This window comes from Melanerpes formicivorus, unplaced genomic scaffold (assembly GCF_026170545.1).
Source record: "Melanerpes formicivorus ecotype bairdi unplaced genomic scaffold, bMelFor1.0.p_v2 SCAF_25, whole genome shotgun sequence".
In the NCBI taxonomy this organism is placed as follows: domain Eukaryota; kingdom Metazoa; phylum Chordata; class Aves; order Piciformes; family Picidae; genus Melanerpes; species Melanerpes formicivorus.
The window spans coordinates 25,411-52,384 of record NW_027142377.1 but is presented as its reverse complement, the minus strand read 5'-3'; the positions used below and the strand labels follow the sequence as shown (position 1 = coordinate 52,384).

The following is a 26,974-nucleotide window of genomic DNA, read 5'->3' as shown; positions in this document are numbered from 1 at the left end:
CACATCGCCTCCACACCCACCTTTACCTCAGCGCAGCCCTATCGAGCCCCTCTGGCCCCAGATTTCCCCCCACCCCTCCTCTACAGCACCAGATTCCATCGCCCCCTCCCCTACAGCCCCCAATCGCCCCCTACCCCACCCCTATGGACCCCCGTCTCCCTCCCCCCCGCCCTCCTTCCCCCTCCTGTCTTCCCGCCTCGCCCCCTCTCCCCTCATTTTCTCCTTACCCACTCCCCCACCCCCGGTTTTTCTTCTCCTCGTTTTTCGCCCCCGTGCTCGCGGGGCCTCCTCTCGTCCCGCCCGTGCCCACCAGGACCCCCCCCAGCCCCTCAGGGACCCCCCCAAAGCCTCCCCATTCCCCTGCCCCCCCCCCCCGTCCCCCAGCGCTGTACCTGCTCCGGCCGCTCCCAGCGCGGGGCTGCGGCTAGCGCGAGCCTGACATAATCCGGGCCCCGCCCCTTCCAGGCAGCCTCCGCCCGACCCCGCCCCCCGCGGCCAAGCCACGCCCACGCCCCCCCCTCCCCGCGCGGCCCCACCCCGCGGCCAGCGCCCAAAGCGGGGAGGGGGCAGAGGAGGAAGGGGGCGTCGGGGACCCCCCTCCCATCCGGGTGCTTTTGTGGGTGGAAGAATAAAAGGGGTCAGAGCCCCTCCCCGGGATTCAGGGCCGTACAGACCCCCACAAGGGGCTAAGGGGTGGGGGGGAAGGGAGGGAGTTTGAGCCCTCCCCCCCTGCTTCCCTTTTGGGGGGGGGCAACCAGGCCTCGCAGGAGGGGCAAGAAGGGGGTTTGCCTCCTCCCAAGCCTTGAGACCCCTTTCTATTGGGGGGGAGAACCCACATGACGACCTCCACCCCCTCCCCAAGCAACCCCCCAAGCCCCTGCCCCCCCCCCCCCCAGCTGCTTTATCACTGATGACATCACTTCCTGTGATGTCACCAGCGGGAGGGGACACCCCCAAAACAGACACAAGGGGGGAGGGGGGGGGGGCATGGACACTTTTATTGGGGTGAAAGGATGGCAGGAGAGATGGCAGGATTTGGTGACTGCACCCCCCACCCCCCCCAAAATCAGACTCCTGAGAGCACACACACACACAGAGAGCACCCCTTCTTTTAAACACTAAAGGGAGCCCCCCCCCAATTCAAGTGGGGGTCATCCCAGCACGAAATCATAGCCCCCTGACCCCCCCCATTTGGGGATACTTTTGGGGACCTTCAACACCATTTCTGGAGTGTAGGGGGGGTGGTCTTAGGGTGCTCTGCTGCCCCCCTGCACTTCACAGACCCCCCCCATATAGCTGTGGATTGGTGGGGGGCTCTGGGCTGCCTTTGGGGTGTCCTAGGCCTGGATGCTGCTCTTGGTGCTGAAGGCCAAGTAATAAATCCCCAGCCCGATGGCAGCTGCCACCACCTCTGTCGACACCCAGGGCCCGTTCCAAGCCCCCTGGGGACAAAAAAAGGGGAGGGGTCAATGAAGAGGCCCCCACCCCCACAGCACCCCCCAAATCTCCCCCCTGCCCCCTCCAAAAAACACTCCCTCCCCTACACACCCTGCAACCCTGCCCCAAACCTCCAGGGATGAGCCTCCCAACCCTGCTCCCCCTCCCATTTCTTGCTGCTCCCCACCCTGAAACCTTGGGGTCCTCCCCAGACCCTACCCCAGGCCCTTAATCCTCACCCTCAGAACTCCCTTAAACCCCCCCACACCCCCCAAAACCATCCTGGCACTCCCCCCCCACCAGACCCCCAACCCCATGCTGGTCACCTAAGGCCCCTCCAATCTCAGCACTGAGCCCTCTCTGTGCCCCCCAAAATCAAGGCTCAAGGATCCCTCCCCTTCATGGGGGCCTCCAGAAGACTCTCCCAGCCCCCTGGGGACCCCCAGCCCCCTGCCCCAGAGCCCTGGCCACCCCCCCAGAGCTCACCCGGTGGTCGACGTTGACGGTGAAGAGCGGCTGGATGCGGGAGACGTCCTCATTGTTCCTCTGGGCCTGGCGAGGGAGGCACAGGAACAGGGGCTCAGACCCCCAGGAAGACCCTGGGGACCCCCCTAAACCTTGGGGAACCTCTCAAAACTGAGGAGGGGTCCTCACCTTCCGCAGAGCACTGTAGGACTCCTCGTCAAAGAACTTCACCTCGTAGGTGCCCGACTGGGCGTTGCGATGCTCCAGGCTCCAGGAGACCTGTTGAGGGGGAAGGAGGAGCCTCTAGACCCCCCCACCCCCACCCCAAGGAACTCCCCAGACCCTTGTAGGGCTCCCCCCAGCCCCATAATCCCCCCCTAGGCTCACCTGGTATCTCCCCACATCCTGCCCCCGGGTCACAGGGAATTGCTTCCCGTTGACGTCGGCATAGAGAGCCACATTCTGGGAGGGGGGAGAGAAAAGTGTTTTGAGGGGAGGGTCCCAGGAGACCCCAGCGTCTGGGGACCCCCCCCCGCAGGCCTCACCTGAGCCCCATTCTTGCAGGCCAAGGAGATCTCCACCACGAAGACGCTCTCGGAGGAGATGACGGCGTCCGAGGTGGTGTAATAGGAGGGGACGATGGTGGGCTGGGGGCACGGCTCGCCTGGGGGCGGGGAGGGGGAGTAAATATGGGGAGGGGAAGCACAGGGCCGCGCCCCCCATGGCCTCCGGACCCCTCCTCAGGACCCCCTCACAGGCACGCCACGGCACCACGACTCCCGAGTACACCCCGTGCCCCCGGCCTCTATCGGCCCCCCCACATAGGACCCCCATAGCCCCCCTCTCACTTAGGCACCCCACCGAGGCCCGCCCAGGCCCCACAGCCCCCCTCTAGGGTACCTGTGGCGCCCAGGACCGCCGCCAGCAGCCCGACCAGCACCGCCGCAGCCGCCATCTTTGCCGCCCCCTCCTGGCTGCCCAATCAGCGCCTCCCGCCTCGCCTCCCGCACCCAATCAGCGCCAAGGGGCGGGCCGCCGTCGCGCTCGGCAGCCGATGGAAAGCGGCTTCTACCCTTGACGTGGCCTCGGCGGGCTGCGGGCGGCGCACAAAATGGCGGCCGCGACTTTTGTGGCGCTGAGGGGGGGGCGATGGAATAGGGATAGGAATAGGATAGAATTAACCAGGTTGGAAGAGACCTTTGAGATCATCGAGTCCAACCTATCACCCAACACCATCTGATCAACTAACCCATGGCACCAAGCACCCCATCCAGTCTCTTCCTAAACACCTCCGGGGGTGGTGACTCCACCACCTCCCCAGGCAGCACATTCCCATGGCCACTCTCTCTTTCTATGAAGAATTTCTTCCTAACATCCAGTCTGAACCTCCCCTGGTGCAGCTTGAGACTGTGTCCTCTTGTTCTGGTACTGGCTGCCTGGGAGAAGAGACCAACCTCTGCCTGTCTACAACCTCCCTTCAGGGAGTTGTAGAGAGCAATGAGGTCTGCCCTGAGCCTCCTCTTCTCCAGGCTAAACAACCCCAGCTCCCTCAGCCTCTCCTCATAGGGCTGTGCTCCAGACCCCTCCCCAGCTTTGTTGCCCTTCTCTGGACACCTTCCAGCAGCTCAAACTCCTTCCTAAACTGAGGAGCCCAGAACTGGACACAAGACTCAAGGTGTGGCCTAACCAGTGCAGTGTACAGGGGCAGAATGACCTCCCTGCTCCTGCCGGCCACACTGTTCCTGCTCCAGGCCAGGATGCCATTGGCCTTCTTGGCCACCTGGGCACACTGCAGGCTCATGTTCAGCTGCTGTCAACCAGCACCCCCAGGTCCCTCTCTGCCTGGCTGCTCTCAGCCACTCTGACCCCAGCCTGTAGCACTGCCTGGGGTTGTTGTGGCCAGTGTGTAGAACCTGGCACTTAGGTGTGTTCAATCTCCTGCCCTTGGACTCTGACCATCTGCCCAGCCTGGCAGGGTCCCTCTGCAGAGCGCTCCTACCCTCTAACAGATAATCTCCTGGCCCCAGCTTGGTGTCATGTGCAAACTTACTGATAATGAACTCCACCCCCTTGTCCAGATCATCAATAAAGATATTGAACAGGCTGGGGCCCAGCACTGATCCCTGGGGCACACCACCGGTGCCTGGCTGCCAGCTGGATGTGGCACCATTCACCACCACTCTCTGGGCTCAGCCTCCAGCCAGTTCCTGACCCACCTCAGAGTGCTGCTGTCCCAGCCAGGGGCTGACAGCTTGGCCAGGAGCTTGCTGTGGGGGACGGTGTCAAAGCCTTGCTGGAGTGCAGGCAGACCACATCCACAGCCTGCCCCACACCACCAGGCAGTCACCTGGGCATGGAAGGGGATCAGGTTGGTCAGGCAGGACCTGCCCTCCCTAAACCCATGCTGTTGCAGCTGCTGCTGTAGTTTTTAGCTCCCAAATGGTGTTGGGAGCGCTAGAGGGGATGACCCAACGGAGTGAGGTTCACCCCAGCCCAGGGCTGGGTCCTGAGGCTCCAGGGTTGGGGCAGAGCAGCTGGAGATGGAGGGAGAGGACCTGGGGGGTGGGGGTGGGGGAGGCTCGGACAAAGTGGAGAAAACCAACCCAGAGCCAGCTGTGATTGACATCTAACCTCAGAACCACCACCACCACCAGCCCCCGGATGGCACAGGAAGGAGATGCAGAAAGCAGGCAAGAACCCGACTGGAGATAAGGGGAAGAAAATAGATCAACTTTAATAGAACAACCAGGAGGAGAAGGCAGCCGGCAGGGCACCAGCCGCGACACGGACCCCTGGCTCGGCAGAGGTCCCGCCCCTGCTCCCCTGGAGCCCCTTCAGGTACTGGAAGGCTGCTCTGAGGTCTCCCCGCAGCCTTCTCCGGGCCGGGGTATCAGGGTATCAGGAGGGAAGAGGACAAAAGGGGCTTCGCGCCTCCCCCGGGCCGGGGCAAAATGGGACCCAGGGGCGCCCCCGTGGGGCGGCGGGGAGCGGGGGTCACAGCGCGCATGCGCTCAGCCGAGCCTCCAGGCCACAAAATGCCGGCCGCAAGCCGCGAGACTTCGCGGCGGCCGCCGTTATCCCAGACCTGGCGAGATCTCCGCTTCGCCGCCCTGCCCCCCCAACTCTCGCGAGAGTTCCCGCGCATCGCGGCACAGCGGCAATGGCGGCGGCGCTGGTGGCGGCCAAGCGGCTGCTCCGGTTCCCGCTGGTGCTGGGGGGGCCGAGTCCGGTAAGTCCCGGAGGCCACGGAAAGAACCGACGGGATCCGGCCTAAACCTTCCCCCTCCAAACAAAAACACCCGCGGTGCCCATCGTGCGCAGAGCGCTGGGACTCTGGACTCCGATTGGCTGGGAAGCTGAGGGAGGGACATTTGACTGGAGGAGGGGGAGCGATGGGGCGGGACCAAGTCCTGCTTGGCGGCGCTGACTGGCTGCTGGCTAGGAGCGGGGGAGGGACGAGGCGGTGCCTGGCTCGCTGATTGGTGGGTATTTCGGGGGAGGGCGTGGCCCTGGGGGCTGAGCCGCTGCGGGGGACAAATAGGGGAGGGGGCTCTGGAGGTCACTTTGGGGAGCTCTTGGGGGGCCCTTTCGGGGGGAGTCTGGGTCTGTTTCGGGGGGTCTGGGTTTCTGGGGGTGCTCTCGAGTGCCTCTGGCGGGGGGGGGGGTCTTTAGTTTTTAATGGGCGGAGTCTGGGTTTTCGCGGCGTGGGGCTTGGCTCCCTTCTGGGGCTCCTGAGCCCTTGGTTCAGGGAGGGGGTCCTTAACTCTTCCTTCTCTCCCCCCCAGGCATGGATTTCCCAAGATGCCGAGCGGCTGCACCTGCCCCCTGTAAGCCCCCCCCTCTGAGGGGGTGTCTTACCTCCCCTGCGCCTGCGGGGGGTTCCCCAGTTCTCTTTTCCCCTTTCTGTGTATGTGGGGGAGGTCACTTTGCACCCCCCCCCCCCACTAACCCCAGGGTAGTTTACAGCGCGGGGGGAGCACCCCCAAACCCTTCTGTTGTGTGAAGGGGTCTTCTCACCTCCCTTTTTTTATGGGGGGGCCTCCTCAAACCCCCTTTTTACGGCTGTGGGCTCCCCAGTTTCCTTTTTTATTATGGGGTGGCCACCAAATGCCTTCTTTTGCCTTTTTATTGAGGGGGAGGCTCTCCCCAAGCCCCTCTTTTGCTGTGGGGGCATCACTTTAGCACCCCATTATCGACTCAGTTCTTTCATCCCCCTCGTTTGGGTCTGGGGGGAGGTTGTGTGATGTTGTTTTTGGGGGGGGTGGGGGAGCTGCATGGTTTTGCTGTGTTAATTTTGCTGTGTGAATTTTTGGGGGGGGGGTCTTGTTGTTGCCCCCCCCCCCTTACTAACACCCCCCTCGTTTCTCACCCTCCCCCCCCTCCCAATTTTACTACCGTGGCTGCCCCCCCCCCAACCCAGCACCGCAGCATTGTGAGTATCTGGGGGGTGGTCCCTAGGGGTGGGGATGGCTGGGGGCTGGATCTCTGCTTTGGGGGGCTGGGGGCGGGGGGGGGGGGGGAGGTTCAGGGGGATTGCATGGAAAATGCATGGGGAGGGGCTGCCTGTTTGGGGTCTTCTGGGGGGGGTGGGGGCTAATTTGGGGAGGGGTTGGGAGATTGCCTCCCTTGCCCCAAATAAAAAAGGCTAATTGTGGGGTGTCTTTGGCAGCCCCCCCCAGCTAAATACGGGGGGCGTCACACGGTGACCCTGATCCCGGGGGATGGCATTGGCCCAGAGCTGATGCTGCACGTCAAGGAGGTGTTCAGGTGAGCTGGGGGGGCACCGGGGAGGGCACTGGGAGGGGGGGTGTCCAAGTGCTGGGAAGGTCCTGAGAAGCAGGAGGTGGGGGGCAAGGGGTGGGGCTGAGTGAGGTGGGGCCAGGACTGGGAGAACTTGAGGGGAGCTGTGAAGAGTTGGGGGGGTTACTGGGAGCACTGGTGGGCACTGGGGTCCCTCTCTGCCCCCCAGGCATGCCTGTGTCCCTGTGGGGGCTTACTGGTGGGCACTGGGTCCCTCTTTGCCCCCCAGGCACACCTGTGTCCCTGTGGGGGCTTACTGGTGGGCACTGGGTCCCTCTCTGCCCCCCAGGCACACCTGTGTCCCTGTGGGGGCTTACTGGTGGGCACTGGGTCCCTCTCTGCCCCCCAGGCACACCTGTGTCCCTGTGGGGGCTTACTGGTGGGCACTGGGTCCCTCTCTGCCCCCCAGGCACACCTGTGTCCCTGTGGGGGCTTACTGGTGGGCACTGGGTCCCTCTCTGCCCCCCAGGCATGCCTGTGTCCCTGTGGACTTCGAAGAGGTTCGGGTCAGCGCCGAGGCACCTGAGGCCGACCTGGACAGTGCCATCACTGCCATCCGCAGGAACGGGGTGGCCCTCAAGGGTCAGGGGCTTGGGGACCCCCTGGGGACAGGGACCCCCTCTGGAGGGCACAGACACATCCCCCGCAACCGCTGTCCTTGTCACCCCTCCCCCCAGGGAACATCGAAACCAATCACAACCTGCCCCCCAGCCACAAGTCCCGCAACAACCTGATCCGGTGAGGGCACTGGGAGGGGGGTTGGGAGCACTGGCAGGGGCACTGGGAGGGGGGTTGGGAGCACTGGGAGGGGGATTTGAAGCACTTGGAGGGGCACTGGGAGGGGGGTTAGGAGCACTGGGAGGGGGATTTGAAGCACTTGGAGGGGCACTGGGAGGGGGGTTAGGAGCACTGGGAGGGGAACTGTGCTGGACTGGGAGCGCTGGGTGCAGACTTTGGGGCACTGGGAGCACTGGGAGGGACGCTGGGAGGGGGATTGGGAGCACTGGGAGGGGCACTGGGGGGGGTTGGGAGCACTGGGAGGGGCACTGGGAGGGGGGTTTGAAGCACTGGGAGGGGAACTGCTGGACTGGGAGTGCTGGGTGCAGAGTTTGGGGCACTGGGAGCAGTGGGAGGGGAGCTGGGAGGGGGGTTGGGAGCACTGGGATGGGGGTTGGGAGCACTGAGAGGGGCACTGGGAGGGGGGTTGTGAGCACTGGGAGGGGCACTGCTGGACTGGGAGCGCTGGGTGCAGAGTTTGGGGCACTGGGAGCAGTGGGAGGGGAGCTGGGGGCACTGGTGGGCAGTTGGTAGCTCCCCACAAGGGGCCCTGGGTGACGCCGGGGGCTGTGCCGGGGGCGTAGGGGGGGGTCCGAAGCACGCCTGGGCTGCGCACCCGGGGCGTGTCCGGGCGCTGAGGTCCCCGGGGTGTGGCAGGACGCGGCTGGACCTCTACGCCAACGTCATCCACTGCCGGAGCCTGCCCGGGGTGGAGACCCGGCACCGCGACGTCGACATCCTGATGGTGCGGGGAGAACACCGAGGGGGAGTACAGCAGCCTGGAGCACGAGGTGCGGGACACGCCCTGCCGGACACGCCCTCTTCCCTGGGCACCCAGCCCCTGGCTGAGGGCTTGCTTGGCTGTGGTCACACCAGTGGGGCTAGGGTGCGGTCCCGAGTCGGGGGGGGTGGGGGGGCTTGGTTTGATGTGGTCCCGAGGCTGGGGCTTGGGTGTGGCCTCAGGGGCAGGGCCTGTCCTGGTGAGGCCCCGCCCCCCACCCACGTCCCAGCCAATCCTGGCAGAGCGTGGCAGGCGTGGTGGAGAGCCTGAAGATCATCACCGCCGGGCGCTCGCGGCGCATCGCGCACTACGCCTTCCAGCTGGCTCGCGCCGCCGGCCGCCGCTCCGTCACCCGCCGTGCACAAAGCCAACATCATGTGAGCTGCCTCCTGATTGGCTGCCCGGGCCCCTGCCTTGTCACTGATTGGCCTTGCTGGAGCTCTTCCTCCCCTGCTGCTGGAGGCTGAACCCCCACCCAGGCCACTTTGCATAGCCACGCTCCCAAAAGGTCCACTGCTCCAGAGCCAGGCACTGAGCTGCTAGGAGGCTGTGCCTCTGATGCTCAAACCCTGCCCCTTTTAGCTTGGCCACACCCCCTCTGCTAACCACGCCCATAAAATGGCCACACCCTACTGCCCATCACAGCCCCTCAGGAGCACGTGATTCCCCCTTGCCCTCCTCCTCCCCTCTTCCCCCACCCCCAGCTTAATCATCTAATCAAAGCTCTTCTTTTAGCCCTGTTCTCTTCCCTCATTGGTCCCTTCCATTGGCTCCTCCCCCTTCCCACAGCCTGCCCTGGGGTTGGTGCCCTCTCCCCTTGGTCCTGCCCTGATAGGTTGGTCCCAAAGGGCGTGGCTCTGCACTGCCACGCCCCGATTGGCCATTGCAGGAAGCTGGGGGATGGCCTCTTCCTGAAGTGCTGCCAGGAGGTGGCAGCAGAGTACCCAGAGATCAAGTTCAGCAGCATGATCGTGGACAACACCACCATGCAGGTGTGTGGGGCTCTGAGCGGCTGCCTGGGGGGCGGAGGACCCCTCTGGGGCCCTCAAACATGGACGTGACCCCACCCAGTCCTGCCCCTGAGCTGCCCTCCACCACCCTCACCCAACCCCCTCGCTGGGGTCCAGGCCCCCTTCCTCCCTGGGTGGGGATCCCCTGGCTGGGGTCCCCTCTCCCGGTGCCGCGAGTAAGCCCCCGGCCTGCAGCTGGTGTCCAGGCCGCAGCAGTTTGACGTCATGGTGCTGCCCAACCTCTACGGCAACGTCGTCAACAACGTCGGGCTGGTCGGCGGCCCCGGGCTGGTCCCCGGCGCCAACTACGGCCACGACTACGCCGTCTTCGAGACTGTGAGGCACCGGGGGGCACTGGGAGGGACTGGGGGGGAACTTGGAAGAGCTGGGAGCATCTGGGGAGGAGCAGGAGGGAATGGGGGGCCACTGGGAGGGACTGGGAGGGTACTGGTGGCACTGGGCGGGCACTGGAGGTTACTGGGGGTACTGGGGAGTGGGTTACTGGTGGCACTGAGTGGGTACTGGAGGTTAGTAGGGGTGCTGGAGGGGGGCGTACTGGTGGCACTGGGTGGGCACTGGAGGTTACTTGGGGCACTGGGCGGGCATTAGGCATTACTTGTGGCAGCGGATGGGCACTGGAGGTTACTTGGGGTACTGGGGGGGTACTGGTGGCACTGAGTGGGTACTGGAGGTTACTGGGGGTGCTCAGGGGGTGTACTGGTGGCACTGGGCAGGCACTGGAGGTTACTTGGGGGTGCTCAGGGGTTACTGGGTGGCACTGGGTGGGCACTGTGCCTTGCTTGTGGCACTGGTGGGCACTGGAGGTTACTTGGGGTGCTCAGGGGGGTACTGGTGGCACTGGGTGGGCACTGTGCCTTGCTTGTGGCACTGGTGGGCACTGGAGGTTACTTGGGGTGCTCAGGGGGGTACTGGTGGCACTGGGCGGGCGCTGGGCATGGCTTGTGGCACCGGTGGGCACTGGTGGCACTGGTTGGTGTCGCAGGCCACACGCAACACCGGCAAGAGCATCGCCAACCGAAACATCGCCAACCCCACGGCCGCCCTGCTGGCAGCCTGCATGATGCTCGACCACCTCAGGTGGGCTGCGGGGCACGGGGCAGGGTGGGGCCTGGAGGATGGGGCCGGGAGTGGGCGTGGTCTGACATGGGCATGTCCCTCCCCCCAGCCTCCACAACCACGCCTCCAACATCCGCCAGGCCGTCCTGGCCTCACTAGATGATCCCCGCGTAAGTCCCGCCCCCCCCCCCCCCCCCGCCCCCCCCCCCCCCCCCCGCTGGGAGCTTTTAGCCTATGAGAGGGGAGGATTTTGGTTGGCCGCCCCCAAGGGGGTGTAACTGATCTGAACCACGCCCCCTTGCAGACCCACACCCCTGACATCGGTGGCCAGGGCACCACCTCGGGGGCGGTGCAGAGCATCATCTCCCACCTCTCACCTGCCTAGAGGCCAGGGCATGGCACCGGGCCACGCCCCCCCCCATGCACAAGCCCCGTGTGGACCACCAGTAGGATTCGGCCAGTCACACCTACTCTCAATAAATGACCAATGAAAGCGCTTCACACTCCGTCTGCTGCGTCCTGATTGGCTGCCGGGGTCGGGGGGGAACTGAGGGGTGCTGGGAGGGCCCTGGGCAGGTACTGGGAGGCGCTTGGGACCCTCGCAATGCTCCCGGGAGCTTCCAGGCTCCTGCGCTTCCGGCCGCGCCGCCGCAGGGGCTGCTGGGTCTCGTAGTCCAGGAGTGGGTGAAGCGGAGGCGCCGCCATGTGTGGCGGGCGGAGCGCGGCGGAGGTCTCGCCTCCGAGGGCGGGGCTGTGATTGGTGGGCCTGTCGCGGTGCTGCGCCCTGATTGGTTGATTGGGCGGAAGAGGCGGGTTCAGCGCTCGGCGTCGGGGGCAACCGGGGGCTGTGAGGGCGGCACGGGGGGGGGCTGGGGAGGCTGGGGGAGTGCTTCGGGAGGGTCCTACAGTCTGTGGGGGGTCCCCGGCGGGTCTGAGGGGCCCAAGGGGGGGTCCGAGGGCTTTGGGGGGGTCCCGGAGCTCCGGGAAGGGGGGAGAGGGGGAGGGGGAGGGCTCGATCCTTCGTGATGGAGGTGGTCCTGGGGCTTTCCGCGGGCTCCAGGGACCTTGGGGAGGCCCCTGCGTGGTTTTCGGGGTGCTGGGGAGCTCGAGAGGCCTTTGGGGGCCCGGAGCTCCTGGGGCGTCTCGAGCGAGGACTTGAGAGCTGTTTGGGGGGGGTTCGGAGGAGTCCCAGAGGTGTGGAAGGGTCCTAGGGGAGATCTGGGGGGGCTCCTGAGGCTTTTTTTTGGGGGGAGGCTTTTATGGGCCCTGGTAATATGGGGGAGGGTCTCACATGGGGTCTGACCCCCGTCCCCCGTTTGGTTTTCAGCCCCACGGAGCCCCCACCCTGCAGCCTGAGCCCGGGCAGAGCCATGAGGCTGGCGGGTAAGGGGGGCGCCTGCGGGGCTGGGGGGGCGCTTGGGGGGCACTTGAGGGGCCCTTGGGTGTCTGGGGGGCTTTTAGGGGACTGGGGAGGCTCTTTGGGGGCACTTAGGGGGCTGTGGGGCTCTTGAGCACTTGGGGGTTGGGGGGGCACTTAGGGGGCTGGGGGGCTCTTGAGCACTTGGGGTTCTGGGGGGCCCTTAGGGGACTGGGGGGGCTCTTTGGGGCCACTTAGGGGGCTGGGGGGCTCTTGAGCACTTGGGGGGTTGGGGGGCACATAGGGAGCTGGGGGGGCTCGAGGAGCACTTGGGAGGCTGGGGGGCACTTAGGGGGCTGGGGGGCTCTTTGGGGGCTCTGGGGGTCGCTCTGGGACAGCCCCTGTGGCTCCAGCCCCACTTTGTGTTCCCCACAGGGCGGCTGCTGGGTCTGGGGGCTCTGGGGGCCCTCACTTGGCTGCTGCTGACGCTGCTGCTGGGACCCCCCCGGGCAGGTGAGGGACCCCTGTGACCCCCTCCCCCGCCCCCCCTCCTCCCCAATGAACCCCTCCGAGCCCCCTCCCTAAATTACTCTCTCCCCCAGCAGGGCCTGAGGGAGCCCCCACAGCCGGTGAGTGGAATCTGGGGGGGAACTGAGGGATTTGGGGGGGGTCACTCAGGGTCATCTTTCCGTGGATTGGGCGAAGGTGTGCTGAATTGGGGGGGGATTTTGGGTGGATTTGGGGGGATTTTGGGTGGATTTGGGTTTAATGGGGTCATTTTGGGTGGGCTTTGGTGTATTTTGTGTGGTTCTGGAGGGGTTTTGGGGGGAGTTTGGGGTGGATTTAGTTCGATTTTGTGTATTTTGGGTGGCTCTGGGGTGATTTCGTCTGTTTCTGGGGGGGTTTTGGGGGGAGTTTGGGCTGGATTTAGTTCGATTCTGTGTATTTTGGGTGGTTGTGGGGTGATCTCATCTGTTTCTGGGGGGGTTTTGGGGGGGCATTTGGGGGGGGTAGGGGGAGTTTGGGGTGGATTTAGTTTGATTTTGTGCATTTTGGATGGGTCTGGGGTGAGCTCGTCTGTTTCTGGGGGGGTTTTGGGGGAGTTTGGGGTGGATTTAGTTCGATTCTTTGTATTTTGGGTGGGTCTGGGGTGATCTCGTCTGTTTCTGGGGGGTTTTGGGGGGAATTTGGGGTGGATGTAGTTCGGTTCTGTGTTTTTTGGGTGGGTCTGGGGTGATCTCGTCTGTTTCTGGGGGGGTTTTGGGGGGAATTTGGGGTGGATTTAGTTCGGTTCTGTGTATTTTGGGTGGGTCTGGGGTGATCTCGTCTGTTTCTGGGGGGGTTTGGGGGCGTTCTGGGCTGCTGTTTGGCGTCTTGCCCTTTCGGGGCTCGTTCTGTGCCTTTCCAGCCCTCTTTGGATGCATTTTGCTGAACTTTGGCTGGGGTTTTTGGGGGGGGGTGTCTGTCTCTCGGGGTGGCTTCTGCTCTCTCCGGGTCTCTCCCGGGGGTCTCTCCCTGGGGGGTCCCCGCAGCCGCCCCCCCGCCCGCCGCGGTTCAAGTGTGGCCTCCCCCGGCCCTGCCCCCCTGGGCACTTCGCCTTCCGCCTGCTCAGCGGCGCCGCCAACGTCATCGGCCCCAAGATCTGCCTGGAGGACCGCCTGTGAGGGGCTAATTAGCGCTAATTAACGTCTCATTAACGGCTCGCACCGCCCTGCCCCCTTGACCACCCCCACCACCCCCCGCTGGCTTTCTTAGCCCCTCCCTCTCTCCCCCTTCCCACCCCCCCCCCCACCTCTTCATTGCCCTTTGCCCTCTTGATTTCCCTTCAGACTCTTAATTACCTCATTAATCACCTCTTACCCCGTTAATTACCCTCCCTCAGCATACTCTTACCCCATTAATTACCCCTTCACCTCCTTAATTACCCCTTTCCCTTATCAATTACCCTCTCACTCTCTTGATTAAGGCCCTTTGCTTGTTTCTCCACCCACTAATTACTCCTTTCCCTGGCTAATTAACCTCCTTACCGTAGTAATTAGTCATCTTCTCTCTGTAATTAACCCCTTTTCTCCTCAGCTAGCCCTGTTAATTAGTGCTTTTCTCCTTCACAGCCTAATGAGCAGTGTTCAGAACAACGTGGGCCGGGGGTCTCAACATTGCCCTCGTTAATGGTGAGGAGTAATTAACACCCCGGGGGGCGGGGGGGAGGGTAATTAACAACCTAATTAACAACCTGAGGGGCAATTAATCGCTCCCAGGGGTTAATTAATCACCCTAGGGGATAATTAAATGCTCTCAGTGGGGAAATAAACCACCCTGGGGGGGGGGGTACTTTATGGGGAATAGAAAGCAATTAATGGGGTAAGGAGGTAATTAGGGGGGTTAGTGGATAATTAATGAGTCAAGTAGTTAATTAATGAGGCTATTTGCATAATTAATGGAGTAATTAATGCGGCAATTAGTCAATTAATGGGCAAAAGAGGCCATTAATTGGCTACAGAATGGGTTCCTTGGGGGGGGGGTTGGTGGTACCTGTACTAATTAGTGTTAATTGTTTGCCTAATGGGGGGGAACTAATGAGCCCTTGGCCCCCAGGGGTCAGCGGGGAGCTGATTGCAGCCCAGGCCTTTGACATGTGGGCAGGAGGTGAGACAGAAAGCAGCGATTTTGGGGCCAGTGCTGCTGGCTTGGGGGGGTTGGGGTAGGTGGGGAGGGGTTGGAGAGGGGGGAAAAGGGTCTGGGGGGGACTTGGGGGTGGTTGGGGTAGGTGGGGGAGGGGGTGTGGGGGGAGGTTGGAGGGGGGGTCTGGGGGAAGTTTGGGTTTATTTCCCTCCTTTTGGGTCCATTTCTCCCCCTTCTGGGTCCAACCCCTCCCATCTTTCATTTTTAGCTCCAAATTCTCCTTTTTTTTATCTTCCCCCCTCCCCCCCTGCCCTCTGGGGTCTCCTCCTGCTGCCCCCAGACTCGGAGGAGCTGCTGCGGTTTCTGCGCCCCCTGCACGAGGGGACCCTGGTCCTGGTGGCCTCCTACGACGACCCTGCCACCAAGTAACCAACCCCTGGGGGTCCTGGGGGGGTCTGGGAGGGTCCTGGTGGCCTCCTACGATGACCCTGCCACCAAGTAACCAACCCCTGGGGGGAGCTGGGGGTCTGGGGGGGTCCTGGTGGCCTCCTACGACGACCCTGCCACCAAGTAACCAACCCCTGGGGGGAGCTGGGGGTCTGGGGGGGTCCTGGTGGCCTCCTACGACGACCCTGCCACCAAGTAACCAACCCCTGGGGGGAGCTGGGGGTCTGGGGGGGTCCTGGTGGCCTCCTACGACGACCCTGCCACCAAGTAACCAACCCCTGGGGGGAGCTGGGGGTCTGGGGGGGTCCTGGTGGCCTCCTACGACGACCCTGCCACCAAGTAACCAACCCCTGGGGGGAGCTGGGGGTCTGGGGGGGTCCTGGTGGCCTCCTACGACGACCCTGCCACCAAGTAACCAACCCCTGGGGGGAGCTGGGGGTCTGGGAGGGTCCTGATGGCCTCCTACGATGACCCTGCCACCAAGTAACCAACCCCTGGGGGGAGCTGGGGGTCTGGGGGGGTCCTGGTGGCCTCCCTACAACAACCCTGCCACCAAGTAACCAATCCCCCCCAGGGTGGTCTGTGGGCCCTGGGCCTCCCCCCGGGGTAGTCCAGGGGGGTCCTGGGGGCACTGGGGCTGCCCCTGAGCCTTTGCCCTCCCCCAGGCTGACAGAGGAGAGCCGCAGGATTTTTGGGGAGCTGGGCAGCACCGTGGCAAAGGACTTGGGGTTCAGGGACTCCTGGGTGTTCCTGGGGGCCAAGGGGGTGCAGGACAAGAGCCCCTTCGAGCAGGTGGGCACGGGGGGGGGGGCGGGGGGGAAAGTCTGGGAGGAGGGGCAAAGGCAGTGGGGGGGGAAATGGGGGATGTGCAAAGGGGGTGGTGGGGGGCACTGAGGGAGGTCAGAGGGGGGGCCCTGGTGGTCAAGGGGTGGTGCTGGGCAGCGCTCAGGGCACTTTGGGGGCAAATATTCCACTTTGGGGCCAAGTCTCCCTTTTGAGCCTCAATCCCTCCCCGTTGGGGTCCCCCCCCCCCCCCCCCCCGCCTCTGGAGGCTGTTTGTCTGCATCAGACTCTCTTTATTTTGGGTCCATTTCACACACTTCTGGGTCCCCAGTCTCGGGGCCCCCCCCTGACTGTCCCCCACCCCCCCAGCACGTCCGCAACAGTCGCAGCTCCAACAAGTACGAGGGCTGGCCGCAGGCGCTGGAGCTGGAGGGCTGCGTCCCCCGCAGGACCCCCGACCCTCGCTGACCCCCGGGGGGGTGGGGAGGGAGGGGCTGTCCCATGGCTGGGGGGGGGAGGCTGTGGGGCAGCCCCTGGGGACGTTGTTGTTTTCCTCCTCCCCCCCCCACATTTTGTTGTTTGCCCCCCCCCAAAACCGGGGGAGAAATAAAGGCTGGGCCCTTGCTTTGGTGTTGGTCTGCCCCTCCAGGGGGTGAAAAGGGGGGAGGGAGAGGGGGAGAAGTGTGGGGGTGGGGTGGAATTTGGTCCTGATTGGGGGGAAGCTGGGGGCTAGGCTGGAGTGCTGTGGGGCTGGGCTGGAGTGCTGTGGGGCTGGGCTCTATGGGGCAGGATCCTTCATCCCAGCTGCCAGGAGTGGGGTAGTACCGGGGGGGGCAGCAGGGCAGGAATGCGTGGGGCTGGAATGCGTGGGGCAGGCTGTGGGGCAGGCTGTGGGGCTGGGGCCCGTGGGGCTCAGAGCCTGTGGGGGTTGGTCCAGCGGTAGGTGCCCTCGTACAGGAACCCTGCGCGCTTCAGCAGCTCATCCGCCTCCGCCGGGCCGCGGCTGGGGGGCACAGACAGCTTTGGGGGGGCAGCCCCACCTCTCCCTCTCCGGCCCCCCAAGTGCCCCCTCCTGCCCCACAGCTGCCCTACAACCCCACAGATTGCCCCACAGCCCCCCAAGTTCCCCCATCTGCCCCAGAGATTCCCCCCCCCCCATCCACCCCCTAACCTCCCCCATCAGGCTCCATAACCCCCTGCAGCCCCCCCAAGTGCCCTCTTCTGCCACACAGCCCCACTCCCTGCCCCATAACTCCCTCCAAGTAGCCCCTCCTGCCCCCTAGATCATAGTATCAGTGAGGGTTGGAAGGGACCACAAGGATCATCTAGTTCCAACCCCCCTGCCATGGGCTGGGACACCCCACACTAGATCAGGCTGGCCAGAGCCTCATCCAGCCTGGGCTTAAACACCTCCAGGGACAGGGCCTCAACCACCTCCCTGGACAACCCATTCCAGGGTTTCACCACTCTCATGGGGCAGAACTTCCTCCTCACCTCCAGCCTGAACCTCCCCACCTCCAGCTTCATTCCATTCCCCCCAGTCCTATCCCTACCTGAGATCCTGAGCAGTCCCTCCCCAGCCTTCCTGATCAGTCCCACAGCCCATCTCTGCCCCATAACATCCCCAACCCTGCCCCATAACACCCTCCCCGGTCCCACCAAGTGCCCCCTCTTGCCCCATAGATCCCCCTAAGAGTCCTCTCTTGCCCCATACATCCTCCACACCGCCCCCTGGCCTGCCCCCTAGCGCCCCCTACCTGCCGTAGATGTAGGGCAGGGGCCGCTGGGGGCTCTGCTCGATGCGGTGCAGCAGGGGAGTGAAGATCCTCCAGGCCTCCCTCAGCTCATCGCTGCGGGGGGAGGCAGCAGGAGACAAAGTGAGGAAGGGACCCCCTACAAACCCCTCCCCAGAGGCCTCCCTGGAAGTTGGGGACCCCTCCCCCCAGGGTGTACCCCCCCAGACCTGCGCACGAAGTGCATTTGGTTCCCACAGAGGACGTCCAGCAGCAGCCTCTCGTAGGCGTCCGGCAGCTTCACGCCCTGGGGGCAGCAGAGGGAGGGTTGGGGACTCAAGGGGGGGGGACTTAGGGAGCTCCAGGAGGGACTCTGGGGTCTCCAGGAGGGGCTGGGAGTCTCCAGAGGGAGTTTTGTGGTTTCCAAGAAACATTTGGAAGTCTTCAAGAGAAGGTTTGGGATCTCCAGGACCTACTTTGGGGTCTCCCAGCTCCATTTGGGGTCTCCTGGCCCTACCTCAGCCTCTCCCAGCCCCATTTGCTCTCTCCCATCCTCATTCTGGCCTCCCCAGCCCCACCTTAACCTTCCTCCTCCCCATTCTGGCTTCCCCCATCCCTGTCTGGTCTCTTCCCTCCTCACTTTGGCGTCTCCCATCCCCATTTTGGCCTCTCCCATCCCCACTTTGGCCTCTCCCATCCCCATTCTGGCCTCCCCAGCCCCACCTTAATCTTCTCCCTCCCCATTCTGGCTTCCCCCATCCCTATTTGGCCTCTCCCATCCCCACTTTGGCCTCTCCCATCCCCATTTTGGCCTCTCCCATCCCCACTTTGGCCTCTCCCATCCCCATTTTGGCCTCTCCCATCCCCACTTTGGCCTCTCCCATCCCCACCTTGGCCTCTCCCATGCCCCTTTTGGCCTCCCCGCTGCCCACCCTGTATCTGCTGCCGTAGGTGAGGTCGAGCTCAGACTCCTCGGGCTGCAGGCTGAGCCCTGGCTTCTTGGTCATCAGCTTGGTGTAGACAGCTTCGTCTGGCTGCACCCTGACCACCAGCTCGTTCCTCTTGCACTGCCTCTCGAAGATGTCCCCTGGCACCTCCCGGAACTGCAGCCGCACCTCCGCCTTGCGCTCGTTCAGGGCCTTGCCGCAGCGCAGCACGAAGGGCACCCCTGCGGGGCCAGCATTCATCACCACCATCATCATCATCACCACCATCGTCATCATCATCACCATCATCATCATCATCACCACCCCCCCCATTGGCCATCACCATCCTCATCCTCATCCTCCTCTTGGCCACCATCTCCCCCCAGCAGCCCAGCCCCCTCTCCCCACCCCTCCCCCCCCCCACTCACCGTCCCACCTCTCATTGTTGACCCTCAGGATGGCCGCAGCGAAAGTGGCCGTGGTGGAGCCCTTGGGCACCGTGGGGTCATCCAGGTAACCTTTCTGCCTCTCGGGGGGGCCCTGGGGGTCCCCCACGTACTGCCCCAGCACCACGTCCTCCAGCTCCACAGGACTGATGCACTTCAGCACCTTCACCTGCGGGGGGAGACCCGGGGTGGGGGTTGGGGGTTAGGAGGGCCAGGATGTGCAGGGGGGGAGCGGGAGGTGAGGACCCCAAGGGGCCAAGGAGGGGTGGGGATCAGGGGGCTGGGGGGCTGGAGGGCTGCAGACCTTCTCATCCCGCACATCATCAGGGTCTGTGGACGAAGGCTTCTCCATGGCCACCAGGCACAGCATCTGCAGCAGGTGGTTCTGCATCACATCCCTGGGGATGGCAGGGAGGGGGTTGGGACCTCCCCATGGACCTTGGGGACCTCACGACGAAGGGCATGGCCCCAGGAGCAATGTCCCCACAGGGGGTGATGTCCCCAGGCTGTCCCCAGTCCATCCCCAGAGCTGTCCCCAGGGTGGATGTCCCCAGGGTGGATGTCCCCAGGCCCCCCCAGCCCCTGACCGGATGATGCCGAAGTCGTCGAAGTATCCCCCGCGGCCCTCGGTGCCGAAGGGCTCCTTGAAGGTCAGCACCACGCAGGCCACGCTGTCGCGGGTCCAGACCGGGCCGAAGATGCGGTTCCCAAACCTGGCCAGGGAGGAGGAGGATGGAGGATGGAAAACCCTCCCTGAGGAAGGGCAGGAAGCCCCCAGAGCTGTCCTTAGGCTGCAGGGGCTGAAGCCCCCACTGAGCCCCACCCACAAGCTGAGAATGATGAAGCCCCCTCCCAGCCCCCCATGCTGAGGCTGCTGAGGGTGATGAAGGCCCATCCCCACCTGAGCACCATGAGGTTCTGCACCATCTCCTTGCCCAGGTAGTGATCGATGCGGTAGATTTGGTCCTCCCGGAAAAGGCTTCCCAGGTGCTGGCTCAGGGCCTCGGAGCTGGCCAGGTCCCGGCCAAAAGGCTTCTCCACGATGACTCTGTTCCAGCTGGGGGCACAGGGACACCATCAGGGACACCACCAGGGCACAGAGGAACACCAAGGACAGCTCCAGGAGACAGCCAGGGGACACAGGGGCACCAGCAGGGGACAGAGGAACACCAAGGACAGCTCCAGGAGACAGCCAGGGGACACAGGGACACCAGCAGGGCACAGAGGGGACACCACCAGGAGACAGCCAGGGGACACAGGGGCACCAGCAGGGGACAGAGGAACACCAAGGACAGCTCCAGGAGACAGCCAGGGGACACAGGGACACCAGCAGGGGACAGAGGAACACCAAGGACAGCATCAGGAGACAGCCAGGGGACACAGGGGCACCACCAGGGCACAGAGGGACGCCAAGGACAGCACCAGGAGACAGCCAGGGGACACAGGAACACCAGCAGGGGACAGAGGGGACAGCAGCAGGAGACAGCCAGGGGACACAGGGGCACCACCAGGGGACAGAGGAACACCGAGGACAGCACCAGGAGACAGTCAGGGGACAGAGAGACACCACCAGGGCACAGAGGGGACACCACCAGGAGACAGCCAGGGGACACAGGGACACCAGCAGGGGACAGAGGAACACCAAGGACAGCTCCAGGAGACAGCCAGGGGACACAGGGACACCACCAGGGCACAGAGGGGACACCACCAGGAGACAGCCAGGGGACACAGGGACACCAGCAGGGGACAGAGGAACACCAAGGACAGCAGCAGGAGACAGCCAGGGGACAGAGGGACACCACCAGGGCACAGAGGAACACCAAGGACAGCATCAGGGACACCCAGGGAACACTCTAGGCCACCCCCACAGTCTCCAGGCTGTGCCCAGCGTGCCCCCCAGGCCTACCCCTGCCCCATGCAGTGGTCCCGCAGGTGCTGCGTGACGCTGGTGTAGAGCCCGGGGGGCAGCGCCAGGTAGAAGAGGCGGTGGGCAGCGACCCCCCCGGGCAGGGCCTCCAGGTGCTGCTGCAGCCGCTGGAAGGAGGCAGACTCCCCGTAGAGGCCTCGCACGAAGCTGTGCCGGGAGAAGAACTGCTCCAGGAGGGGACCCTCCTCCGGGGTGGCCTGAGGGCAGGACAGGGATGGTCAGGGGGGCAACAGGAGCAGGCAGAGGCAGTCGGGGGGCACTTGGAGCCAGCTGGGGGGCACTTGGAGCCGGCTAGGGGGGCATTGGGGCACCTTGAGGTAGGGCAAGGTCTGCTCTCGGATCTGCTGCACGCTGAGGTCGCTGCGGGCGAAGCCAACCACGTGGGTGTGGTCGGGGAGCAGCCCATCCCGGAACAGCCACCTGCAGGGGGCGCTGCGGTCAACGGGACTGCCCGGGGTCACCTGGGGTCACCGGGGCCGCCCGGGGTTACCTGCGGTCACCTGGCCACGCCCAGCGCCCCTCAAACCCCCCCCCCCCCCCCCCCCTTCCTCCCCCGGCACTGGGACCAGCGTTTCCCCTGTCCCCCGCTGGGGTCACCTGGGGACAGTGATGGCCTTAGGGACCTTGGTGGCCCTGATGCCTCCAACCTGCTCCCAGCCCCTCCCAAATCCCCTCCCAGTCCCTCCCAGTCCCCCCAAATCCCCTCCCAGTCCCTCCCAGTCCAATCCCAGCCCCCCCAGTTCCATACCACACTGTTGGGTAAATTTTCTTCTTGGCCAGGTCACCCTATGGGGGGAAGGGGACAGTGCTTTAGCCCCGCCCCTTGACCCCCCCCCCCGCCACCCAACCCCCCCCGGAAGTGTCTCAGCACGAGGGGGATGAGGGGATGAGGGGGTGATTGATTACACCATCGGTTAGGTAACCAGTGGGGGAGGGGAGGAGGAAGTTTGGGACAGCCACACCCGGGGCAAGCAGGGGCAGGCCCTGGCCACGCCCAGCTGGATCAGGTCAAAACCAGTTTGGCCCCAGCCCTGCCCAGCTGGGGCTGCCAAGGGATACTCCTAGTTTGCCCACAGGCCGCTCCCGGGTCACCCCAGTCCACCCAGTTTGCTCCCAGTTCACTCCCAGTTCACTTCCAGTTCGCTTCCAGGTCACCCCAGCTCACTCCCAGGGCACCCTGCATCACCTGAACTGGTCCCCAGTTTCCACAAGTCACCTCCTAGCTCCCTCCCAGTTTACTTCCCATCCCCCCAGTTTACTCCCAGTCCACCCAAACTATCCCCCAGTCCTCCCAGTTTACCCCCAGGCCCCCTCAGTTTGCTCCCCTGTTCACCCAGTCTACCCAGTCCAGCACCCAGTTACACCCAGTCCAACCTGTTTGCCTCCAGTCTCCAGCCTCCAAAATCTACCCTCCAGGCCACCCAGTTTGCTCCCCAGTCACACCCAGTGGACTCCCTGTCGCCCCAGAGGGGTCCCAGTTCACTCCCACTACCCCCAGTTTGATCCCAGTTCTCTCCCAGTCCCCCCAGTTTGATCTCAGTTCCCTCCCACTCCCCCCAGTTTGATCCCAGTTCTCTCCCAGTCCCCCCAGTTTACTCCCAGTTCACTCCCACTCCCCCCAGTTCACTCCCAGACCCCTCAATTGACCTCCCAGTGTGTTCCCAGCCCCCCCATTCCTCTCCCCCAGCCCCCCCCCCCCCCCCCATTTCCATCCTCCCGTTCTCACCGAGGCCCCGAGGATGATGAAGATGTGAGGCTGGCCGCGCTGGAAGGCTCTGTCCTGGCTCAGCTCCTCCCGCAACAAGCCGCAGCCCTCGGAGCGGCTCTGGGCACCCTGCGGCTGCATCTCGCCGGGGGGGGGCGGGGAGGACCGGCGGCGAACTGGGGCTGGGGGCGACAGGGGCAGGACTTGGGTCCTCACTTCCCTGCCCTCGAATTCCCGACTCCAAACTTCTCAGATCCCCATTTGCCTCCCCCGCCCCAATTCCTCCTTCCCCACGCTCCGACCCCTCCCCCCCGAACCCCAAATCTCCCTCAAACCTCAGCCCTAGACCCCCAAATCCCCCCTCCCAGACCCCCACATCCCCCCCGGATTCCCACCCCCAGATCCCCTCAAATTCCCCCGGACCCCCAAACTCCCCTCAAGTTCTCCCCCGCGGGCCCCCCAAGCCCCCCACCCCGCGCCCCTATTTCTCCCCCAGCACCCCCAAAGTGTCCTCCAGTCCCCCCCAGACCCCTTTAAAATGCCCCCAGGACCCCCCCAACTCCCCTGCCCTTCCCCACCCCCCCTTCCCCCGACCCTCCTCAACCGCCTAATCGCCTTTGAGCCTCCCCCAGACCCCAAAACTGCCACAATTTGCCTCAACTTCCTCCCCCGCCCCCAGACCTTCTCCTGCCGGCTCCGGCCGCGGTTCCGCCGCTCCCCGCACGCTCGCGCGGCTCCCCATTCTCCCTCCCCGCTGCTCCCGCCCCGTCACCCCCTCCCTGGGCCAATCAGCGCCGCGCTTTTGTCTCCCCGACCAATAGGAATAAAGCATCCCCAGAGGAGGCGGAGCGATGCGGTGGGCGCGACCAATCAGCTGAATAAGTGGGCGGGGTGATCCCCTCCCTCGCGCTCTGCCCACCAAACAGAGCCACCATGTTGGGTACCGAGGCGGAAGTGTTGTGGGGGAGGGCTGACGGCGTGACGTCACTTCCGTCCCGGTGTGGCTTGCGTCGGTCAGCCTCCGGTGGAAGGCGGAAGAAGAAGCGCAAGGGGAAGGCGGAGGAGGCCGCGGAGGCTCCTTGGGGCTCGCGGGTTAGGCCCCGGTGAGGTTTTTCGGTTCCGGCCCTGGGTTAGGCCTCGGTTCAGCACCCGGTTCAGGCCCCGCCGCGTCTCCCGGCAGTGGCCCCGCCGTCCATGAGCGGCGGGAGGTGGCGGAAGCCGCCGGCAGAGATGGTGCAGCCCGGGGGGAGCGGCCCGGAGGGGACCGGCGGAGGCGGAGGAGCGGGAACGGGAGCGGCGGAGGCCGGGGACGAGGCGGCGGCGGCAGTCGTGGCGGCGGACGGAGGAGTCCCTGTGGAGGTGACGAGCGCCGAGGTGCTGCAGAGGCTGCTGGTGGAGAACAGGGAGCTGAAGGGTAGGGCCTGGGGAGGGCTGGAGGGGGCCTGGGAGGGTGTGGGCAGCGCTGTGGCTAGCTGGGGAGACCGGAACTGGCCTGCCCGCGGTCTGACCGGTGCTCCCCCGCCGTGTCCTCGCCCCCAGCCGCCCTGCGCCGCAGCAGCGAGGGCCTGCGGGGGCGCTGCGAGGAGCTGCGGCGGCTGCGTGCGGCGGCCCGGGCGGAGCGAGAGCTGCTGCGGGGCTGTGCCGGCCAGGCCAGGGCCCTGGTGGGGAGGCTGCGAGCGGAGCGCGACCAGGAGAGGGCCGGCAGGGACGGCTCCGGGGCCACCTCCACTGCTGCCACGGTACGGAGCTGCCGCAGCTGAGCCCTGAGCCCCCCTGGGGGCTCTCTGCGGGTAGCTGGCACCCCGTCTGTCGCCCCCTCCCCCCGTCTGTCCCCCCCTATTTCCGTGTCCCTTCCATGTTTCTCAGCCCCCTGCTGACCCCCAGGAGGAGGAGGCCGCTCAGGACCCCCAGGATGTCACCAAGCCACCCCCATTTCCCCCTGACTCCAGGTGAGCCTCTGTCACCTCCACCTCAGCCATTTGGGGACCCTCCCTGCAACAACGTCCCCAACCCCCTCCCCTTGGTGACGCTTTCTGTGTCCCCAACAGCTCCACGGAGCAGCTGCAGCAGAGGCTGGCGGTGGCTGAAGCTGAGTGAGGCTGGGGGACAGGGAAGGGGCAGCTGGGGACAGGGAAGGGGCAGCTGGGGACAGGGAAGGGGCAGCTGGGGACAGGGAGGGGGCACAGGGGTGCACTTGTGGACAGGGAGGAGGCACAGGGGGGCACTTGTGGACAGGGAGGGGGCACCTGGGGACAGGGAGGGGGCTCGGGGGGGCACCTGTGGACAGGGAGGGGGCACCTGGGGACAGGGAGGACACTGAAGGGTGTCGGGGGGCGCTGGTGCCACCTCCTTGTTCCCTCCAGGCTGGTGGCAGCTCGAGGGGCAGTGGCAGAGGCTGAGGCAAGAGCAGAGCAGCAGCTGCAGGCCCTAAGACGCCAGCTGGAGGTGAGGGGACCCCGGGGGAGAACTTTGGGGACATCTGGGGATCGTGGGGAGACTCTCAGGGAACATTTGGGGGGCACTGGGAGGACACTTCTAGGACCCTGAGGGTTCGCTTCAGGCGTCCTGAGGTGGCACTGGGCAGGGTGGGGGAGAGATGCTTTTGGGACCCTGAGGGGGCCCCCTGGGGACCTCCCGAGGTGGCCCAGCCCCAGTGCCTCTTCCCTGTCCCCGAGCAGCAGGACAAGGCCGCGGTGAAGGCCCAGGTGACCTCCCTGCTGGGGGAGCTGCGTGAGAGCCAGGCCAGGCTGGAGAGCAGCCGCAGGCAGCGCCAGGAGCTGGAGCAGAGGTGGCAGCGGCCCCAGGGCGCTTGGGGATCCTCAGAGGCGTGGCAGCATCCCCAGGAGGCTTGGGGCTGTCTCCAGGGGGGTGGTAGGGTCCCTAAGGGGCTGGGGAGTGTCCCCAGGGGGGTGTGGCAGGATCACCACGGGGGGTGGTCCCTGGTTGGTGGCACTTGGGGATGCTGGAAGTGGTTCTGGGGACTGCTCCAGGTTCCCCCAGGCAGGGAGGTGCCAGCCCTGCCCCCTGTGCCCACAGGTGCCAGGAGGTGGCTGCAGGCCAGGCCCTACAGCTGGACCAGCTCCGTCTGCAGGTGCAGAACCTGGAGACAGCCCTGAGGGTGGAGCGCCAGGGAGCCACCGAGGAGAAGTATGGGACAGTGGAGGACAGCTGGGGGCCAGCTGGGGCCTGGGGAGGTCCCTGAGGTCCCCACACTGCCCTCAACCTCCCCAGGAGGAAGTTGGTGCAGCTGCAGGTCGCCTACCACCACCTCTTCCAGGAGTACGATGCCCACATCAAGGCCACCACGGCGGAGGGGGACAAGCAGGGACAGGTTGGGGGCACCAGGGGGACCCTGGGGACAGCGAGAGGGGGTCTGGGGACATCAGGAAGCTCTTGAGCCCCTTGGAGGTCCTAACTCAGACCTCGGGGGACATGATGGTGGTGCTGCAGGGGTCCCTCCTGAGCCCTGAGGTCACCAGGCTGCTTCCTCGTCCCCTGGGAGGGCCCCCCCCGAGGCCCCATGTGGTTCCCCCGCACGTCCCACAGGGCCCCTGGGAGGAGCTGGCGGCGGCCCAGGCGCGGCTGCAGGCGGCGGAGGAGGCGCTGGTGGCCAAGCAGGACCTGATCGACCGTCTCAAAGCCGAGGCCGAGCGGCAGCGAGCGGCGCTCGACACCATCCCTGTGCTGCAGGCGCAGGTGCGGCCGCCAGGGGGCAGCGGAGCGCGGCCGAGAGGGCGCCGCGGGCGCAGGGCCCCGGGAGGGAGGTCCCTGCGGGTGGGGCCCCCCCCCGCTCTGTCCCCAACCCGCGGGGGTCCCCCTGCTCTGTGCCCCCAGGCTGACATCTTCAAGGCTGACTTCGAGGCCGAGCGAGCAGCCCGGGAGCAGCTCCACGCCCAGCGAGAGGCACTGCAGGAGGCCCTGGAGCAGCTGCGCCTGCGGCTGGGCACCGACGGCAGCCCCAGGTCCGGGGGGAGGGGGACCCAGGGCGGGGTCCTGGGGGGAGGGGGCACACAGCCCCTTCCCCGGGGGCTCCACAGGAACCTCGGCCCCAGCTTCTGGCCCCCAGCCCCTGCTGGGCCTCCATTCTCACCTCCCTCTGCTTCCTTCTTCCTTTGTCCCATTAAACACCCCCAAAGTTCCTCCCCAAACTGCCCCCAGCTCCCTCAGATCCCCAGCTGTGCCCCCAGGGTCCCCCCCAAACCCTCCCTGTGCCCCCAGGTCCCGCATGGAGGAGCTGCGGCAGCGCCACTCCGACCTGCGCCCCGCAGTGCCCCTGCCAGGGGGTGAGTGGAGACCTCCCTAGCCCCCTCCCCAGCTGACTGACCCCCACACCCTCCCCCTCTAACTGCTGTTCTTTCCCCCCCGGGGCAGGCTTCGGGGGGCTCCGGGCAGCCCCCCCCGAGGAGCCAGAGCTGAGCTGCCCCAAGTGCCAGTACAGGGCCCCAGACATGGACACGCTGCAGATCCACGTCATGGAGTGCATCAAGTGAGGGGGGGGGGGCAGGAGACCCCCACCCAAAATACCCCCCCAGGAGCCCCCTGGGCACTGCAGGACTCCCCCCACCAAAACCTGAGGCAGCCCCGAAGTGGGGGGGGGGGCTCCTGGAGGGGCTTTGTTTTGGGGGGAGGTCATTAAAGGTTGATTTTGGAACTTGCTTAAGGTTTTGCTGCTGCAGGATTT

General features: G+C 65.2%; 5 protein-coding genes across 6 annotated transcripts; 3 read left to right on the top strand and 2 right to left on the bottom strand.

Moving 5' to 3' along the window:
• Positions 1–978: 978 nt before the first annotated feature.
• SSR4 (signal sequence receptor subunit 4) lies at positions 979–2,884 on the bottom strand. Its single transcript, XM_068152996.1, has 6 exons — positions 2,803–2,884; positions 2,448–2,566; positions 2,290–2,364; positions 2,092–2,181; positions 1,924–1,989; positions 979–1,442 (listed from the first exon to the last, which is right to left on the bottom strand). The coding sequence occupies exons 1-6, from the start codon at positions 2,855–2,857 to the stop codon at positions 1,338–1,340; spliced, it is 510 nt and encodes a 169-aa protein (XP_068009097.1). The 5' UTR covers positions 2,858–2,884; the 3' UTR covers positions 979–1,337.
• Positions 2,885–5,029: 2,145 nt separating this feature from the next.
• Positions 5,030–10,848, top strand: IDH3G (isocitrate dehydrogenase (NAD(+)) 3 non-catalytic subunit gamma). Its single transcript, XM_068152995.1, is given in 15 exon segments — positions 5,030–5,131; positions 5,688–5,729; positions 6,323–6,334; positions 6,572–6,669; positions 7,172–7,284; positions 7,380–7,440; positions 8,137–8,230; positions 8,232–8,270; positions 8,503–8,613; positions 8,615–8,637; positions 9,150–9,252; positions 9,466–9,606; positions 10,274–10,368; positions 10,457–10,517; positions 10,652–10,848. Coding segments are annotated over 15 exon segments (1,143 nt in total). The 5' UTR covers positions 5,030–5,062; the 3' UTR covers positions 10,733–10,848.
• A 2,248-nt stretch (positions 10,849–13,096) lies between these two features.
• Positions 13,097–16,024, top strand: LOC137448466 (protein FAM3A-like). Its single transcript, XM_068152994.1, is given in 7 exon segments — positions 13,097–13,364; positions 13,816–13,849; positions 13,851–13,875; positions 14,300–14,350; positions 14,667–14,751; positions 15,439–15,565; positions 15,926–16,024. Coding segments are annotated over 7 exon segments (663 nt in total). The 5' UTR covers positions 13,097–13,122.
• A 444-nt stretch (positions 16,025–16,468) lies between these two features.
• On the bottom strand, positions 16,469–23,061 carry LOC137448465 (glucose-6-phosphate 1-dehydrogenase-like). The gene is made up of 13 exons (XM_068152993.1): positions 22,975–23,061; positions 22,315–22,475; positions 21,337–21,374; positions 20,900–21,008; positions 20,568–20,785; positions 19,563–19,718; positions 19,249–19,374; positions 18,966–19,059; positions 18,644–18,830; positions 18,222–18,457; positions 17,520–17,596; positions 17,314–17,406; positions 16,469–16,559 (listed from the first exon to the last, which is right to left on the bottom strand). Exons 1-13 carry the CDS (start codon positions 23,033–23,035, stop codon positions 16,469–16,471), a joined length of 1,647 nt encoding a protein of 548 aa, XP_068009094.1. The 5' UTR covers positions 23,036–23,061.
• A 234-nt stretch (positions 23,062–23,295) lies between these two features.
• On the top strand, positions 23,296–26,937 carry LOC137448463 (NF-kappa-B essential modulator-like). Of its 2 annotated transcripts, none has more exons than XM_068152992.1 (12): positions 23,296–23,707; positions 23,833–24,032; positions 24,178–24,242; positions 24,342–24,386; positions 24,657–24,738; positions 24,972–25,081; positions 25,330–25,440; positions 25,525–25,624; positions 25,840–25,989; positions 26,128–26,255; positions 26,512–26,576; positions 26,665–26,937. In XM_068152992.1, exons 1-12 carry the CDS (start codon positions 23,488–23,490, stop codon positions 26,781–26,783), a joined length of 1,395 nt encoding a protein of 464 aa, XP_068009093.1. In that variant the 5' UTR covers positions 23,296–23,487; the 3' UTR covers positions 26,784–26,937. The 2 variants fall into 2 exon arrangements, with proteins under 2 accessions (XP_068009093.1, XP_068009092.1); XM_068152991.1 differs by having other exon boundaries at positions 24,160–24,242.
• The last annotated feature ends 37 nt before the right edge of the window (positions 26,938–26,974 follow it).

Bases quoted from the DNA above. Each gene is read 5' to 3' on its own strand.
- SSR4 (XM_068152996.1), bottom strand. From the start codon at position 2,857: ATGGCGGCTGCGGCGGTGCTGGTCGGGCTGCTGGCGGCGGTCCTGGGC. The intron at 2,567-2,802 runs GTACCCTAGAGG...CCCCGCCCCCAG, and splicing joins GGCGGTCCTGGGCGCCACAG to GCGAGCCGTGCCCCCAGCCC. The intron at 1,990-2,091 runs GTGAGGACCCCT...CTCCCTCGCCAG, and splicing joins CCTACAGTGCTCTGCGGAAG to GCCCAGAGGAACAATGAGGA.
- LOC137448465 (XM_068152993.1), bottom strand. From the start codon at position 23,035: ATGGGGAGCCGCGCGAGCGTGCGGGGAGCGGCGGAACCGCGGCCGGAG. The intron at 19,719-20,567 runs GTAGGCCTGGGG...CTGTGCCCCCAG, and splicing joins GACCACTGCATGGGGCAGGG to CTGGAACAGAGTCATCGTGG. The intron at 17,407-17,519 runs GTCTGGGGGGGT...CTCCCCCCGCAG, and splicing joins CAAATGCACTTCGTGCGCAG to CGATGAGCTGAGGGAGGCCT.
- LOC137448463 (XM_068152991.1), top strand. From the start codon at position 23,488: ATGAGCGGCGGGAGGTGGCGGAAGCCGCCGGCAGAGATGGTGCAGCCC. The intron at 24,739-24,971 runs GTGAGGGGACCC...GTCCCCGAGCAG, and splicing joins CCCTAAGACGCCAGCTGGAG to CAGGACAAGGCCGCGGTGAA. The intron at 25,082-25,329 runs GTGGCAGCGGCC...CTGTGCCCACAG, and splicing joins CGCCAGGAGCTGGAGCAGAG to GTGCCAGGAGGTGGCTGCAG.